Genomic DNA, 15,267 nt, shown 5'->3' on the forward strand with positions numbered 1-15,267 from the left:
TATTAAAACAACTATTTTAACTATATTCCATAAACTTAAGAAGGCAGAGGAATGACTGAGCATGTTGAATGAGACATAGAAGATTTGTAGAAAGGACCCAAATCAAAATTCTAGAGATACAAAATGAAGCAATGTCTAAGATAAAAAATATACTGAATGGGATTATTGGTATATTAATTCAGAAGAAAAGATAAATGATCTCAAAAAGTTAGCAATAGAAACTATGCAAAATGAAATACAGAGAGAAAAAAGACTGAAAATAAATGGGGCATCAGGGAGCTGTACGACAATCAAGCAGCCTAATATAAACATAATTGGAGTTCCTGCAAAAGGGGGAGAAGAAAACAGAAAAAACTATTTTTAATAATAGTGGAGGGAGAGTATTGGAGTAATCCAGAATAACTACTCTGATCCTTGTTGATAAGGAAAATAGAGAACCAGGCACCCGTGTGGCTCCTAAGGATGGGCTGAAGCTGGGGTCTGGGCCTTGTGACTAAGAAGACTGTTAAAGCTAAAACCACCTCTATTCCTGCCTTGATGACACGTATCCAGAAGTAGAAAAATGCTCCCCTTTTAATCCTATAGATTTTGAGAATTTTGACCTGCCTGAGAAGCACCGGAATGCACACCTCCCCTTGAATGGCGTGCCTCTCGTGGTTCTGGATGGGAGAGAGAACTGGAAAAGCTGTTACAGCTGGGGTCCCCCCTCACCAGTGAAGATGCCCTCTCCACCGTAGGAATCCAATTTGTTGCCGTCTCCTTTGATCATTCTGTTGATCCTGAATGTTTGCTTATGACACAGATATTTATATTTCTTAGTCCTTTATAGTTTGTTTTTTTATTAATAAAGCATTTAATAGATTTTTAAAAAAATCATGAAAAGTCTCCAAATCCGAAAAAAATTATGTACCTACAGATTCAAGAATCTCAATGAACTTCAATAACCACAAACAGGTGGCTGGCAAGATGGCCAAAGAGGTGGCTGGTGAAATGGCCAAACAGGAACAGCTCCAGTCTGCAGCTCCCAGGAAGATCAAGGCAGAAAGGAAGTGATTTTTCCATTTCCAACTGAGGTACCTGGCTCATCTCATTGGGACTGGTTAGACAGTGGGTACAGCCCACTGAGGACAAGCAGAAGCAGGGTGGGGAGCTGCCTCACCTGGGAAGCACAAGAGGTTGGGAACTCGTTCCCCTAGCCAAGGGAAGCCATGACGGACCGTGCCGTGAGGAATGGTGCATTCCAGCCCAGATACTATGCTTTCCCCATGGTCTTCACAAGCCAAAGACCAAGAGATTACTTTACGTGCCTATGCCACCAGGGCCCTGGGTTTCAAGCACAAAACTGGGCGGCCATTTGGGCAGACACCAAGCTAGCTGCAGGAGTTTTTTTTCATACCCCAGTGGCACCTGGAACGCCAGCGAGACAGAACTATTCACTCCCCTGGAAAGGAGGCTGAAGTCAGGGAGCTAAGTGGTCTAGCTCAGTGGATCCCACCCCTACAGAGCCCAGCAAGCTGAGATCTACTGGCTTGAAATTCTCACTGCCAGCACTGCAGTCTGAAGTTGACCTGGGATGCTCAAGTTTGGTGGAGGGAGGGGCATCTGCCATTACTGAGGCTTCAGTAGGCAGTTTTCCCCTCACAGTGTAAGCAAAGCCGCCAGGAAGTTTGAACTGGGCAGAGCCAACCACAGCTTAGCAAAGCCCACTGTAGCCAGACTGCCCTTCTAGACTCCTTCTCTCTGGACAGGGCATCTCTGAAAGGCAGCAGACCCAGTCAAGGGTTTATAGATAAAACTCCCATCTCCCTGGGACAGAGCACCTGCACCTGGGGGAAGGGGTGGCTGTGGGCGCAGCTTCAGCAGACTTAAACATTCTGCCTGCCGGCCCTGAAGAGAGCAGCGGATCTCCCAGCACAGCATTCGAGCTCTGCTAAGTGGCAGACTGTCTCCTCAAGTGGGTCCCTGATCCCTGTGCATCCTGATTGGGAGATACCTCCTGGCTGGGGTCAACAGACACCTCATACGGGAGAGCTCTGGCTGGCACCTGGCAGGTGCCCCTCTGGGACGAAGCTTCCAGAGGAAGGAACAGGTAGCAATCTTTGCTGTTCTGCAGCCTCCACTGGTGATACCCAGGCAAACAAGGTCTCAAGTGGACCTCCAGCAAACTCCAGCAGACCTGCAGCAGAAGGGCCTGTTAGATGGAAAACTAACAGACAGAAAGGAATAGCATCAACATCAACTGAAAGGATGTCCACACAGAAACCCCATCCGAAGGTCACCAGCATCAAAGACCAAAGGTAGATAAATCCACGAAGATGAGGAAAAACCAGTGCAAAAAGGCTGAAAATTCCAAAACCCAGAAGGCCTCTTCTCCTCCAAAGGAACACAACTCCTCACCAGCAAGGGAACAAAACTGGATGGAGAATGAGTTTGACAAACTGACAGAAGTAGGCTTCAGAACGTGGGTAATAACAAAGTCCTCCAAGCTAAAGGAGCATGTTCTAACACAATGCAAGGAAGCTAAGAACCTTGAAAAAAGGTTAGAGGAATTGCTAACTAGAATAACCAGCTTAGAGATGAACATAAATGACCTGATGGAGCTGAAAAACAGCACAAGAACTTCGTGAAGCATACAAAAGTATCAATAGCTGAATCGATCAAGCCGAAGAAAGGATATCAGAGATTGAAGATCAACTTAATGAAATAAAGCATGAAGACAAGATGAGAGAAAAAACAATGAAAAGGAATGAACAAAGTCTCCAAGAAATATGGGACTATGTGAAAAGACCACACCTACATTTCACAGGTGTATGTGAAAGTGATAAGGAGAATGGAACCAACTTGGAAACATTCTTCAGGTTTATTATCTAGAAGAACTTTCCCAGTCTAGCAAGACAGGCCAACATTCAAATTCAGGAAATACAGAGAACACCGAAAAGATACTCCTCGAGAAGAGCAACCCCAAGACACATAATCGTCAGATTCACCAACGTTGAAATGAAGGAAAAAATGTTAAGGGCAACCAGAGAGAAAGGTCAGATTACCCACAAAGGGAAGTCCACCAGACTAACAGCGGATCTCTCTGCAGAAATCCCACAAGCCAGAAGAAAGTGGGGGCCAATATTCAACATTCTTAAAGAAAAGAATTTTCAACCCAGAATTGCATATCCAGCCAAACTAAGCTTCATAAGCTAAGGAGTAATAAAATCCTTTACAGACAAGCAAATGCTGAGAGATTTTTGTCACCACCAGGCCTGCCTTACAAGAGCTACTGAAGGAAGCACTACATATGGAAAGGAAAAACCAGTACCAGCCACTGCAAAAACATACCAAATTGTAAAGACCATCGACACCATGAAGAAACTGCATCAATTAACGGACAAAATAACCAGCTAGCATCATAATGATAGGATCAAATTCACACATAACAATATTAACCTTAAATGTAAATGGGCTACATGCCCCAATTAAAAGACACACACTGGCCAACTGGATAAAGAGTCAAGACTCATCGGTGTGCTGTATTCAGGAGACCCATCTCATGTGCAAAGACACACACAGGCTCAAAATAAAGGGATGGAGGAATATTTACCAAGCAAATGGGAAGCAAAAAAAAAAAAAAAAAAAAAAAAAGCAGGGGTTGCAATCCTAGTCTCTGATAAAACAGGCTTTAAACCCACAAAGATCAAAAAAGACAAAGAAAAGCATTTCATAATGGTAAAGGTATCAATGCAACAAGGAGAGCTAACTATCCTATATATATATGCACCCAGTACAGGAGCACGCAATTCATAAAACAAGTGCTTAGAGACCTACAAAGAGACTTAGACTCCCACACAATAACAGTGGGAGACTTTAAAACCCCACTGTCAATATTAGATCAACAAGATAGAAAATTAACAAGGATACTCAGGACTTGAACTCAGTTCTGGACCAAGCAGACCTAATAGACATCTACAGAACTCTCCACCCCAAATCAACAGCATATACATTCTTCTCAGCACCACATCGCACTTCTTCCAAAATTGACCACATAGTTGGAAATAAAGCACTCCTCGGCAAATGTAAAAGAACACAAATCATAACAAACGGTCTCTCAGACCATAGTGCAATCAAATTAGAACTCAGGATTAAGAAAATCACTCAAAACCACACAACTACATGGAAACTGAAAAACCTGCCCCTGAATGACTACTGGGTAAATCACGAAATTAAGGTAGAAATAAATAAGTGCTTTGAAACCAACGAGAACAAAGACACAGTGTACCAGACTCTCTGGGACACAGGTAAAACAGTGTTTAGAGAGAAATTTATAGCATAAATGCCCATAGAAAAAACTGGGAAAGATCTAAAACCAACACCCTAACATCACAATTAAAAGAACTAGAGAAGCAAGAGCAAACAAATTCAAAAGGTAGCAGAAGACAACAAATAACTAAGATCAGAGCAGAACTGAAGGAATCAGAGACACAAAAAACCCTTCAAAAAATGAATCCAGAGCTGTTTTTTTTGAAAAGATCAACAAATAGATAGACTGCTAGTTAGATTAATAAAGAAAAGAGAGAAGAATCAAACAGACACAATAAAAATGATAAAGGGGATATCACCACTGATCCCACAGAAATACAAAGTACCATCAGATAATACTATAAACACCTCTACGCAAATAAACTAGAAAGTCTAGAAGAAATGGATAAATTAACCTGGAAGAAGTTGAATCTCTGAATAGACCAATAACAAGTACTGAAATTGAGGCAGTAATTAATAGCCTATCAACCAAGAAAAGGCCAGGACCAGATGGACTGAGAGCTGAATTCTACCAGAGGTACAAACAAAAGCTGGTACTATTCCTTCTGAAACTATTCCAAACAGCAGAAAAGAGGGACTCCTCCCTAATCATTTTATGAGAACAGCATCATCCTGATACCAAAACCTGGCAGACATACAATAAAAAAAGAAAATTTCAGGCCAATATATCTGATGAACATCAATGAGAAAATCCTCAATAAGATACTGGCTGACAGAATCCAGCAGCACATCAATAAGCTTATCCACCATAATCAAGTTAGCTTCATCCCTAGGATGCAAGGATGGTTCAACATATGCAAATCAATAAACGTAATCCATCACATAAACAGAACCAATGACAAAAACCACATGATTATCTCAACAGATGCAGAAAAGGCCTTTGATAAAATTCAACACCCCTTCATGCTAAAAACTCTCCATAAACTAGGTATTGATGGAACCTATCTCAAAATAAGAAGAGCTATCTATGACAAACCCATGGTCAATATCATACTGAATGGGCAAAAGCTGAAAGCATTCCCTTTGAAAACCGGCACAAGACAAGGATGCCCTTTCTCACCACTCCTATTCAACAGAGTACTGGAAGTTCTGGACAGGGCAATCAGCCAAGAAAAGAAATAGAGGGTATTTAAATACGAAGAGAGGAAGTCAAATTTTCTCTGTTTGCAGATGACATGATTGTATATTTAGAAAACCCCGCTGCCTCAGCCCAAAATCTCCTTAAGCTGATAAGCAACTTCAGGAAAGTCTCAAGATACAAAATCAATGTGAAAAATCACAAACATTCCTGTACACCAATAACAGACAAACAGAGAGCCAAATCATGAGTGAACTCCCATTCACAATTGCTACAAAGAGAATAAAAAACCTAGGAATACAGCTTACAAGGGATGTGAAGGACCTCTTCAAGGAGAACTACAAACCACTGCTCAAGGAAGTAAGACAGGACACAAACAAATGGAAAAATATTCTATGCTCATGGATAGGAAGAATCAATATTGTGAAAATGGCCATACTGCCCAAAGTAATTTATAGATTCAATGCTATCCCCATCAAGCTACCACTGACTTTCTTCACAGAATTGGAAAAAACTACTTTAAATTTCATATGGAACCAAAAAAGAAACCACATAGCCAAGATAGTCCTAAGCAAAAAGAACAAAGCTGGGGGCATCACGCTATCTGACTTCAAACTATACTACAAGGCTACAGTAACCAAAACAACATGGTACTGGTACCAAAACAAATATATAGACCAATGGAACAGAACAGAGGCCTCAGAAATAATGCCACTCATTTACAACCATCTGATCTTTGACAAACCTGACAAAAACAAGCAATGGGGAAATGATTCCCTATTTAATAAATGGTATTGGGAAAACTGGCTAGCCATATGTAGAAAGCTGAAACTGGACCCCTTCCTTACACCTTATACAAAAATTAACTCAAGATGGATTAAAGACTTAAACATAAGACCTAAAACCATAAAAATCCTAGAACAACAACTAGGCAATACCATTCAGGACGTAGGCATGGGCAAAGACCTCACGACTAAAACACCAAAAGCAATGGCAACAAAAGCCAAAACTGACAAATGGGATCTAATTAAGCTAAAGAGCTTCTGTACAGCAAAAGAAACTATCCTCACAGTGAACAGGCAACCTACAGAATGGGAGAAAATTTTTGCAATCTATCTATCTGACAAAGGGCTAATATTTAAATCTACAAGGAACTTAAATTTACAAGAAAAAAACCAACCCCATCCAAAAGTGGGTGAAGGATATGAACAGACACTTCTCAAAAGAAGACATTTATGTGGCCAACAGACATATGGAAAAAAGCTCATCATCAATGGTCATTAGAGAACTGCAAATCAAAACCACAATGAGATACCATCTCATGCCAGTTAGAATGGTGATTACTAAGAAGTCAGGAAACAACAAATGCTGGAGAGGATGTGAAGAAATAGGAACACTTTAACACTGTTGGTGGGAGTGTAAATTAGTTCAACCATTGTGGAAGATAGTGTGGCAATTCCTCAAGGATCTAGAACCAGAAATACCATTTGACCCAGCAATCCCATTTTGGGTATATACCCAAAGGATTATAAATCATTCTACTATAAAGATACGTGCACATGCATGTTTACTGCAGCACTGTTCACAATAGCAAAGACTTGGAACCAACCCAAATGCCCATCAATGATAGACTGGATAAAGAAAATGTGGTACATATACAACATGGAATACTATGCCGCCATAATAAAGGACGAATTCATGTCCTTTGTAGGGACATGGATGAAGCTGGAAACCATCATTCTCAGCAAACTAACACAGGGACAGAAAACCAAACTGCAAGTTTTCACTCATAAGTGGGAGTTGAACAATGAGAACACATAGACACAGGGAGGGGAACATCACACACCAGGGCCTGTTGGGGTATGGGGGGGCTAAGGGAGGGATAGCTTAGGAAAAATACCTAATGTAGATGACAGGTTGATGGATGCAGCAAGCCACATGGCTTGTGTATACCCATGTAACAAACCTGCACGTTCTGCACATGTATCCCAGAACTTAAAGTATAATAATAATAAAAAAAGAAACATGAGAAAACTACACTAAGGCACATTGTATTTAAATTGCTTAAAACCAGTAATAAAGAGAAAATCTTAAAAGCAGCCAGTGAAAAAAGATATTATATTGTACCTACCATTTTTTCAGAGGAACAAAGAAAAGAATGACAGCGGACTTCTCATCAGAAACAATGCAAGCCAGAAGACAGTATAACAACATCTTTAATTTGCTGAAAGAAAAAAACTAGTTCAAGCCTGGTAGCACTATTTTGTTACTGTTGGAGAAGGCATGTGCCCTGCTCCCGAAATTGCATTAGAAATTCTCACCAAAAATTCTTGCTAATACTAACAATAAAGTGAAATACTTATCGTTTGAAAAGTAGGAGAAAGAAACTGAGATGAATCCTTTCATTTTGGCATTGAAGGTAATTTTAATGCAGTTAGTTCAGGATCAATCTTATACTATCTTGAAAGGGAACTACAGAAGAAGGGTCTGAGGCAGTTTTTAAACATTCAGATGAGGGCACTACAGCTTGAGTCAGCAAGTCTGGCCTGATTAACGTCCCCAGGAAGAGGTTATTCTGGGAATGCTGATTCAGAGAATAGCATCCAAGATCTTAAGGAGATGAAGATAATCTTGTTCAACTTAAAAGAAAAACTAGGGCAAACGGGAGACCATATAGCTGGAAAAATACAACTGATAATCTTCTTCTAAAGAGACTGTAAGAGTAGAAAATAAAACAGACCAGGATTAGTGAAATAAGCTACCTGAAGAGACTGGGGATACCCAAGTTTAGAGGTAAACCTTTTGAATATATGATTTATTACCAATCAGGACTTCCTTGAGCCATGTTCATGACCTCAGCAATAATCTCTAAAGGTCCTTAAGGTAGGATGGAACCCTGTTCCTGAGTGGGTACACTGTGAACCCCTAGCAAAAAACATCATGATTAAATCACAACAAAATAACCAATATCATCTGAGCCAAAGAAGAGCTATAGGATAATATGACTGTTCCCATTACTTCTCCCAACAAAAGTCAGTCCAAGGATTTGAGAACAGTATGCAAAACATTTTAAGTATATTTTATTTATGAAAAAATAAAACTACTTGTTATATGTTTGGAAGAAAGAAGTTTAGCTTTGAGGTCCTCTATTTCCAGCCACTGTCTACTGGTCTTCTGAGCCTTCTGTGAGGTTCTTTTATCCAACTCACTATCCCTTCTTTTAAGATATACTACTCTGCTCCATATAAACTGCACATCTAGTACAAAAGCTCAAAGCCACCACTCAGAGAGGAAGTACAAGATGCTCCTGTTCTTACTGATGGAGTAAAAAGAGGCTGATATGATGGCTGTCTTACTCTAAGTGGTGGCAAAGGAAGGACTAAACCAAGTGCTAAATCTGAAGATGGTCAGTATGTACCTCCTAGACCATGATGAAGGCACCAGTTGTCAAGATAGCTCACTACGCTACATGATAGTGGGTAAATCTGTACATAGGATGCTGGTGGTTCAACTACACAAGTCTTTTGCTTAAAAAGCAGTAGTAGTGGCAGGAATTAGCTTTGTAATCACAGGCCTTGGCATTGCGATTATGTTACATGGAGTCTGACCAGGGGTGTGATACTACCACAAAAATCATGAGACCTAGAAGGAAGCCATAGTTGCTGAAGTCCCTAACTCATCTTACTTTTAGGATAAAACATGTTATCCTAATGTGTGGATTGGGAACCACCAGAATTTAAATCAGCCCTAGTGATTCCCAGCCTAGACCTAGATCAGAATCTTATAGATGGGGCCCAGGAATCTGAACTTTTACAAGTTCCTATGCCTTTTTTACTCACATTTGAAATCAATGGTCTAGATCCACACTGTCCAATGTGGTAGTCACTAGCTACACAGGCTCCTAAATTTAAATCAGTTAAAATTCAATAAAATTTACAATTCAGCTTTTCAGTTGTACTAGCCACATTTCATGTGTTTCACAGCCACATGTGGCAGTGACAGCACATTTCCAACACTGCAGAAAGCCTATTAGCCAGCACTGGTCTAGACTTTGTATTTGGGACAAACACATCTAATTATCCTTAAGTGTGGCAGAGAGAGGTAGAATTTCTTAAGGACTAGATTTTGAAGTGTAATGCGTGGAATGTGAACGTATGTGCATGCTTATGCATGCCCAGGGTAGAGGAGGTGCTACCTGGACAATGAGACTGGGACACTGCAAATGAAAGAAAGCGGGAGGTCACTTCCTTTAACCTGTTTCGGCAGAGTTGGTTTGGCCTAACCATAATGAACCAGTTAGGTTATCTTAACCAGAAGATCAGAAAGAGGAAGGTCTGGAAAAACTGACCTCATAAGAACAGGGACATTCTTTGCATCTTTGGAGAAACTTGGATCCAAAGAGTTGTAAATGAAATAAACTCTACCTTTGCTCTTCGGGAAGAGCAGTACTCTATCCAGTTGAGGTAAATCACACAGAAACTCTCCCTAGATATGCCTGCCAGTCGGTGGTCATAGTCTTCATCAATGTTTGGATTAAAGGTCGGGTCCACATCAACATAATTGCGATCGGCACACAGACGAAGTCCTTCCTGCATTGTCTCATTAGCTAGCCACTCCTCTAGCTTAGAAGAGGTCGTAACATAATAAATGATACCCTAACATGGACAAGACAAAAAAAAAAAAAAAAGAATTCAGATTAAATTACAATTTCAATTAACTCAGATTCATCAATGAAATAAATTCCAATTATTTATAATGATATAAATTCCCCCATTACAATTATTTATAACGATATAAATTCTCCCTCAATATTCTACATATATATTTTAAGAATACTATAATATACCTCAGGCCTTACTGGATGAAAAAACATCTAATACTTTAAAATCACAACCACAAATTCAACAAAGCAACTTCAAAACAATTGTTTATTTATTTTATTTTATTTTATTTTACTTATTTATTTATTTATTTATTTAGAGACAAAGTCTTACTCTGTCGCCCATGCTGGAGTGCAGTGGCGTAATCTCGGCTCACTGCAACCTCTACCTCCTGAGTTCAAGCAATTCTCATGCCTCAGCCTCCCAAGTAGCTGGGATTACAGGCACCTACCACCACACCCAGCTAATTTTTATATTTTTAGTAGAGATGGGTTTTCACCTCATTGGCCAGGCTGGTCTTGAACTCCTGACCTCAAGTGGTCCATCCGCCTCAGCCTCCCAAAGTGCTGGGATTACAGGTATGAGCCACCGCACCTGGCCCTAATCTATTGATTTTAGAGCTTTTGAACTTAGGATATTTCAAAAGAGGTAAAAAAAACTTTACTGTAGTGCACTTATTTTGAATAATTTATCATAGAGAGTTATTAAGGCCATCTGGTGGTCCTAGGCCAAGTTATAGAGATATATATTTATAACTAGAGAAAAAAATGCCACACGCACACACAAGTAAAAAATATTGTGAAATCAATCTCTAGCTTCCTGAGGTTAGGTTTAGCCAAACATTAAATGGAAGGCTCAATGTTCATCCCAATCAGCAAATAAGGTGGTGAGGAGAGGTAACAACATAAGATATGAAAATTTCAGGCTGGGGATGGTGGCTCATGCCTATAACCCCAGCACTTTGGGAGGCCAAGGTGGGAGAACTGCTTGAGCCCAGAGTTTGAGAGCCTGGGCAACATAGCGAAACCTCATCTCTACAAAAAAATAAAAAATTAGCTGGGTGTGGTGGCATGCACCTGTAGTCCCAGTTACCCAGGAGGTTAAGGTGAGTGTATTGCTCGAGCCCTGGAGGTCAAGGCTGCAGTGAGCTACAATTATGCCACTGTACTCCAGCCTGGACAACAGAATGAAACCCTGTCTCAAAAAAAAAAAAAAAAAGAAAAAGAAAAGAAAAAAAGGTGTGAAAAATTCAGATGTTGGTTATTAAAGCTTAGCACACGTTTCCTCCTTAAAAATACTGGTTTTACCTGTAAGCCCCTAAGTCGCAACCATACTGTATTTCTATAAACTCTTTAGCAAAAATAGAATCTCTTGTGCAGTAAAGGATTAACCTTGCCCAATGAGGGATTTGGCCTTTACCCTTGGGTTGTAGGGGGTAACCTCTAAGCCTTGGCATGCCCTTCCTGTTAAACAGTCTTTGTTCAGCTGAGGACCTAGAGCCACACAGTATCAGCACGACCTCTGGACGTCCTGGAGACTTATGTTGGCCATGTGGATGGTCAACCATGCCTAAATGACAGGACACCAAGCTCAAGCAAGCTTCCTTGGTGGACAACACCCCGTGAGTACTGCCATGCTTCACTGCGGGGAGAAACAGGCATCTGCACAACTCTTAGCAACTTACTGAACCTATGAGTGGTCTTGGGGACCCCAAAATTACAGTTGATGTCAGAAGCGAGGGTGGTCTTGGGGACCTCTTGAATTTTGCAATACTTTTATTCAGTTTGTTGAATGAAAGCTGTGCAAAGCAGTGGTCAAGAGCAAGGGCGCAAGAGTCAGACAAGCCTGGGTTTTAAGCCCCAAACTCTACTTGTTAGAGGACCTTGGCCAAGTTAACTTCTGATCCTTAAGTTGTTTATTTGTAAAATAGGGAAACACTTATTTACAGAATTAAGTAAGACAATCATGTGTGTATGCGTATTTGTGTGTACATATTCCTTAGCACAATGCCTAAAACACAAGCTACAAATGTCTAGCTATTATTAATGAATGAATGGAATGAATTTCAGTAAACAAAGAGAAAGCAAGACATTAGTAGGTCTATTTTTATGGACTTTTCTGGATGCTAGAGAATTTAAATAAGTACTTAGAAGCAAAGCATAAGTTAAAAAAAAGTATATACATATATATACTTACATATATATATATGTTATTCCCAAGAAGAAACTCTTGATTATCTGAAGATCTAAGTAGACACATACTCTTACCTTGACATAGTAAGTTGTGAGTACTTTCCGAAGATCAAAAACTTGAAGCATAGAAGCAGCACTATTATCAGTGATGCTATACCCCTCTAGAATATACTTTGTGACTATCACTTCCCAAGCTAGCCATCGCTGGCTAAATGCAGCATTAAATGAAAGCATGTGAGGAATATGGCCAGGTTCACAACAGCAAAATCCTTCATCTTCCTCTACACCTTCAGTAATGGCTTCCACTTCCCGTTGTTGACAGTAGGTACCTTAAAGAGAGAGAGAGAGAGAGAGAGAGGGAGAGAGAGAGACCATTACAAAGGGGAAAAACCAGAAAGTGGGAAAAATGAATGCAAGGACACATGAGATTTAGAAAAAATACATATTTTATCACAATTGAAAGTATATGATGGATTTGCCTTAGAATATTCATTAATGAATTATAGCAAACACCAGAAATCACGCATATTCTATATTCATATCCTGCCAAAACACAATGTGCATTAACATTAGCACACTACAGTTTTTTTGTTTGTGTTTTTGTTTTGAGACAGAGTCTCCCTCTGTAGCCCAGGCTGGAGTGCAGTGGCGTGATCTCAGCCCACTGCAATCTCTGCCTCCCGGGTCCCAGTTCAAGCAATTCTCCTGCCTTAGTCTCCAGAGTAGCTGGTATTACAAGCATGCGCCACCAGGCCCAGCTAATTTTTGTATTTTTAGTAGAGACGGGGTTTCACCGTGTTGGTCTTAAACTCCAGACCTCTTGATCTGCCTGCCTCAACCACCCAAAGTGCTGGGATTACAGGCCTGAGTCACTGCAACCACACTAAGGTTCTGATAATTCATGTGGTAAAGTAAATTTGTATTGACTTACTGATTTCTAAATGTTTCAAATGGGTTTACAATTGCGTTTGTATCAAATGAAGCACCAAAGAGTAAAGGCACATCTCCTGAAGGTCTGAGTTAATTTTAAAAATACAAAAACCAGTGGAATGTTATTGAAGTAAAAATACAAAAACAGATTAAATATACAATGAGACCCATAGCAATCTAGTGCCAGCAAAGTATCATCTATTACACTAATGTCAGTTTTCATTTTGTTCTGTGGTCTCGTTTCAACTCAATTTGTAAATTCCTTATATTATGTAAAGACTATAATCATACTTAACTGTATAAAAATCATACTTAACTGTATAACTTACCATGACACCTAGTCCCAGCTGATGGTGGTGGTGGTACAATGAAAGATAAGGCTAAAAAGGTTTTTATGGCCAAGCTGAGGAGCTGTGCATTTAGCCCTCTATGGCCCTCAATAATTCCACTATTTCATTTTTTTGTTTAATAACTGTCACCAACACTTCCATAATAATGTTACATAGTGTCGACAAGAAAAACCCTTGACTTGAACCTGACACTAACAGGAATACATGCTGTGGGTGACCATTTTATATGATACTCCCTAAAAATATATAGGCATATCTTGTTTTACTGTGCTTTGTTTTATTGCTCTTTGAAGGCACTATGATATCTACAAATTGAAGGTTTTTGACAACCTTGTGTCAGACAAATCTATTGGTACCATTTTTCCAACAGCATGTGCTCACTTCCTGCTCTGGATCACATTTTGGTAATTCTCTCAATATTTCAAACATTTTATTACTATTGTATCTATAATGGTGAGTCCTCATGACTCCCTATCACGAGAACAGCAAGGGGAAAATCCACCCCCATGATCTAATCATGCCCCACCAAGCCCCTCCTCCAACATTGGGGATTACAATTCAACATGAGATTTGGGCAGGGACACAAATCCAAACCATATCACCGGGATGGGCCAAAAAGTTAGGCCTCATGTACCAAATGGCCAAGTTGTGAATGCAAAGGAAACATTCTTGAAGAAAATTAAAAGTGCTACTCCAGTGAACAAACAAAAGAAAAGAAAGCAAAAAAGGCTTATTGCTGATATGGAGAACGTTTGAGTGGTCTGGAGAGATCAAACCAACTATAACATTCCCTTAAGCCAAAGTCTAATCCAGAGCAAAGCTCTAACTGTCTACAATTCTATGAAGGCTGAGAAGCAAGGAAGCTGCAGAAGAAAACTGGAAGCTAGTAGAGATTGGGTCATGAGGTTTAAGGAAAGAAGCTGTCTTCACAACGTAAAAGTGCACGGTGAAGCCGCAAGTGCTGACATTAAAGCTGCAGCAAGTTATCCAGAATATCTAGCTATGATCATTGACGAAGCTGGCTACACTACAACAACAGATTTTCAAAATAGACTAAACATCCTTACATGGAAAGAAGATGCCATCTAGGACTTTCACAGCTAGAGAGGAGTCAATGCCTGGCTTCAAATCTTCAAAGGACAGGCTAACTCTCTTTGAAAGGATCCAATGCAGCTGCTAAGTTTAAGTTGAAATGCTCATTTACCATTCCAAAAATGCTAGAACCTTTAAGAATTATGCTAAATTTACCCTGTGCGCTATAAATGGAATAACAAAGACTGGATGACAGCACATCTGTTTATAGCATGGTTTACTGGATATTTTAAGCCTACTGTTGAGATCTTCTGCTCAGAAAAAAAGATTCCTTTCCAAATATTACTACTCATTGACAATGCACCTGATCACCCAAGAACTCTGATGGAAATGTACAAGGACATTAGTGTTGTTTTCATGCCTGCTAACACAACATCCGTTCCGCAGTCTGTACATCAAGAAATAATTGCAACTGTCAAGTCTTACTACTTAAGAAATAAATTTTGTAAGGCTATGGCTGCCACAGAGGGATTCCTCTGATGACTCTGGGCAAAGTAAACTGACAATTTCCTGGAAAGGATTCACCATTTTAGACGCCAGTAAAGACACTCATGATTCATGGGAGGAGGTCAAAATGTAAACACTAATAGGAATTTGAAATAAGTTGATTGTAACTCTCATGGATAACTTTGTGGGGTTTCAAGACTTCAGTGGTG

At 39.9% G+C, this 15,267-nt stretch overlaps 1 protein-coding gene across 9 annotated transcripts in view; it reads right to left on the reverse strand.

Annotated features, from left to right (window-relative positions):
- LOC105494311 (pecanex 1) overlaps nucleotides 1-15,267 on the reverse strand; it is a 209,971-nt gene that overhangs the window by 28,334 nt on the left and 166,370 nt on the right. For all 9 annotated transcript variants that reach the window (XM_011762638.3, XM_011762637.3, XM_011762633.3 and 6 more), the window contains 2 exons: nucleotides 12,315-12,568; nucleotides 9,811-10,041 (listed from right to left, as the gene is read on the reverse strand). In XM_011762638.3, coding sequence (XP_011760940.1) covers nucleotides 9,811-10,041; nucleotides 12,315-12,568 — 485 coding nt within the window. The remainder of the gene's footprint in view (nucleotides 1-9,810; nucleotides 10,042-12,314; nucleotides 12,569-15,267) is intronic.

This window comes from Macaca nemestrina, chromosome 7, assembly GCF_043159975.1.
Source record: "Macaca nemestrina isolate mMacNem1 chromosome 7, mMacNem.hap1, whole genome shotgun sequence".
In the NCBI taxonomy this organism is placed as follows: domain Eukaryota; kingdom Metazoa; phylum Chordata; class Mammalia; order Primates; family Cercopithecidae; genus Macaca; species Macaca nemestrina.